This window comes from Centruroides sculpturatus, unplaced genomic scaffold, assembly GCF_000671375.1.
Source record: "Centruroides sculpturatus isolate CEXI.00-Female unplaced genomic scaffold, Cexi_2.0 scaffold5567, whole genome shotgun sequence".
Lineage (NCBI taxonomy): Eukaryota > Metazoa > Arthropoda > Arachnida > Scorpiones > Buthidae > Centruroides > Centruroides sculpturatus.
In genome coordinates, this window is record NW_019389658.1 from 1 (window position 1) to 3,402 (window position 3,402).

The following is a 3,402-nucleotide window of genomic DNA, read 5'->3' on the forward strand; positions in this document are numbered from 1 at the left end:
ATTGTGATAACTTCTCTGCTATTTGAGTTGTATCTTTGCCTTGGTTTATCTGTAATATTAATTGTATTAAAAGATGTTTTTAAACGTGATTTTACTATACAATAATATTTTAAACGTGATTTTACTATACAATAATATTATCATCGATCTATGGAATCTTTCCTACAAAAATGAAAAGATTTCTTGGATTTTACTTATGTAAGATATTGCGTGAGATACGGAACACAATTTCTCTCATGATAATATATTTCTTCTATATTTTATAAGGGATATATTCTTATCAAAATTGAAACATCTGCTCCCGTATTGTCTTCATTGATATGCAAGACAGAACAAAACATTGTAAGATGTAAGATTAATCCAAATTATAAGAAACCAGCGTAAGATAGGGGAATTATGTCTCTGTCGACTATATCTTGTAGTGCAATATCAAGAAACTCATTAGCGAGGTTATGGCCGAAGTTTTTATTTCTAAAACGTGAACGTCGAACGTCGAGTGCCGCTATCTTGTAAGCGGCGCTCGACGTTCGACGTTCACGTTCGAGAGATGAAAACTTCGGACGCAACCTCGCTATTAAAACGTTTAAAATATTTCTGGAATTGTTAATTCGCTACGTTTTAGCGAAGAATAAACAAAAAAAACTTCAATCGAACTTTATTTAATTCGGCAAAAATTTATGAGGCTGCCACTATGTAGAAAAACGTCGTATTGTACTTGTACTTTCGTTATTTTATTGCATTTATATAAATGTGCGTATACTTTGTTTCGTGTAGGAGAATATGGAAAGCTAGACACACACAGACAGATGAAGGAAACAAAAGAAAAGAGATTTTCAGGCAGTATTTATATATATATATATATATATATATATATATAACNTAGGAAATATCGATTTTTAAAATAATTTCTCTCGATATTTCATTTTAATACCGACAAGAGAGCAGAGAGAGAAATTTAGGATGTCTGTCCAAGTTATGAAGTGAAACGGAAGACATAAAGAATATAAATGTCATAAACATCAGTTACCGAAGTTCGGTTCATTATTTGGACAAAGATTCACATTAATTTTCTAAACATAAATAAACTTTTTCAAATAACATATACTTTATACGTGTTATTTAAAAATAGAAGTGTATAAAAATTAATTAATTGTATATGCTTATATAGAAATTAATTTTTTATATACCTATATTTTTAAATAATACATATATATGCTAGTAATATAAATAGTATAAAAATTAAACTTTGTCTTAATTACATAACACATATACACACACATCTATATAGCATATATTATATATATATATGCTTATGGCTTTATATGGAATATATGGTATAGTAAAATAGAAAATAATTTCGTCTTTAGATGCTTTTGTAGTTAAAAAACGTGAAAGGAATAAGAAAAAGTTAAAAGAAAGAATAAAATGGCATTGAAAGAGCCCATTTGCTTACCGATGTTAACGATTGAATAAAAGATTCCTTTTGAACTGAAGCTTTCTTTCTATTTTTATATTTGGTTTGTAAAATTCCATTTTATTCTTTTTACTTTATTTTTATTTTCAATTTTACTTTATAAAGTTTTAATAAATATAATAAACAAAAAGAAACTATAGAATAGGCCAATGATCTTTTAATTTTCAAATTGCGAGAAAATGACTTTAAAAATGATAAAATATATAAACTTTAAACAAATAATAAAAATATTATTAAATGCTTGAAATATATTTTCGTAAAAAATAAAATAATAAAAATAAACACGTATAGGCTTACCTCTTGATTAATTTGATCAATCCAAGAACTAATGCAACCATCCAAATTCGGTTCTTCTGTCTCCCAATGTCCAGACTTATTGCAATACCACAAAGCTTTTCCTAAATAAGAATTCTATTTTTATTTAGAACTCTTATTGAAACCAGTTTATTTTCAAAAAATTCAAAGATTTTATGAGAAATAATTTAATAGGATTTCTTAATTACAAAGGTCCTTACATAATTATGGATTTATGGAATGGTTTTTATTATTTAATGATTTATAAATTTCTTTTCAATGAAAAATAAAACATTTCTGGATAATGATAATTTAAAATAATTACTGAAATTAAAGAAATTAAAATGAATTCTGTCTAGTAATTACGAAAATTCGCATAAAATCAGAGCTTTTATTTTTAAAGAAAGAAAATTAAATTATTAAATGTGAGTTTTTTATTGAGTGTTATCAATGCCACTAATGATTAAAAAACACTTATTTCGAAAGAATTTTTAATTGACTTTGAAACAAAATATTATTTTAAAATGATTAATTGTTATATTCAGCTATATTTTAAATTTATCTACACGTTCCTACATAATATTATATATTGCAATTAGATGAAATCTTTAAATTGAAACCTTGTAAATTGACATTTTTGTTAAAATATGTTAACTTTTCACTTACCAACTGTTTCTTTCGGACAATTTATGGTAGCATATTTACCAGCACAAGTTCTCGGCCATTCAATACCTTGAAATGTTTTTCCTTCACAGTAAAGCATTTCTTCTGGTGTCGTTTTTACTTCTTCTGTTATTGTTGGTGACGTTGGATGATAAGAAGTTATTGATTTTGTATTTTTTGTTATACTTGACGATGTAACATCCGGTGTTTTAGATACTTCGCTCGTAGTTTCACTAATAAAAAAAAAATGTTTCAATTTCGTTATCTTTCATATAATCATTTAAGGGTGCCATTTGTAGAAAAATTTAATATAAAAAGAAATTACAGAACGAACAGAAATTGATTTCGTAAATATTCTAACTCTAATGCAATAAGCAGATTTACAAAATCAAATTTATACAAGAGTGAATTTATGTTTTCGTTTATCACACGTAATAGCAGTACAATCTATGGTAAACTGACATCTTTTACATATATATATATGAAAAATATGGCATTGATTTCCTCAGTGATAAGTGGATAACGTTTTCTGTTAAAAGAAAATCCTATTTTAATCACTTATCTACTTATTAAAATTGGGCATATATAACCACATGACATTATATTAATCAGCTAATGGAAATTTCATTATATTTATAAATTTATCATACGATGTTATCTTATAATTAATTTTTTTTTATTCCACTGTATTCACAATACTAGAAATTTCACATTGTCATTATCTGTTTCAATAACGAATAGTCAAAGCTACATAAGGTTTCATTACTGTGAGAAATTTTTGATTAAAAATATTGATGTTTTAATTTGATGCATTAATACTTAAAATTTTAACGAAATTAATTAATGAATTTCGAATTTTTATATTATTTTAGAAGACATAAAGGTACAGAACATTATGAAATGTTCATAAGAATTACAAATACATTAAGTCTATAACATCACTGCATGTTTAGTCTAAATGAAACGTTTTA

General features: G+C 25.3%; 1 protein-coding gene across 1 annotated transcript; it reads right to left on the bottom strand.

Annotated features, from left to right (window-relative positions):
- Positions 1–1,771: 1,771 nt before the first annotated feature.
- Positions 1,772–2,664, bottom strand: LOC111617327 (latrophilin-like protein 1; the record flags this gene model as incomplete). The annotated part of the gene is made up of 2 exons (XM_023358633.1): positions 1,772–1,872; positions 2,435–2,664. Coding segments are annotated over 2 exons (331 nt in total), but the record flags the coding sequence as incomplete, so codon positions are not given.
- Between the last annotated feature and the right edge of the window lie 738 nt (positions 2,665–3,402).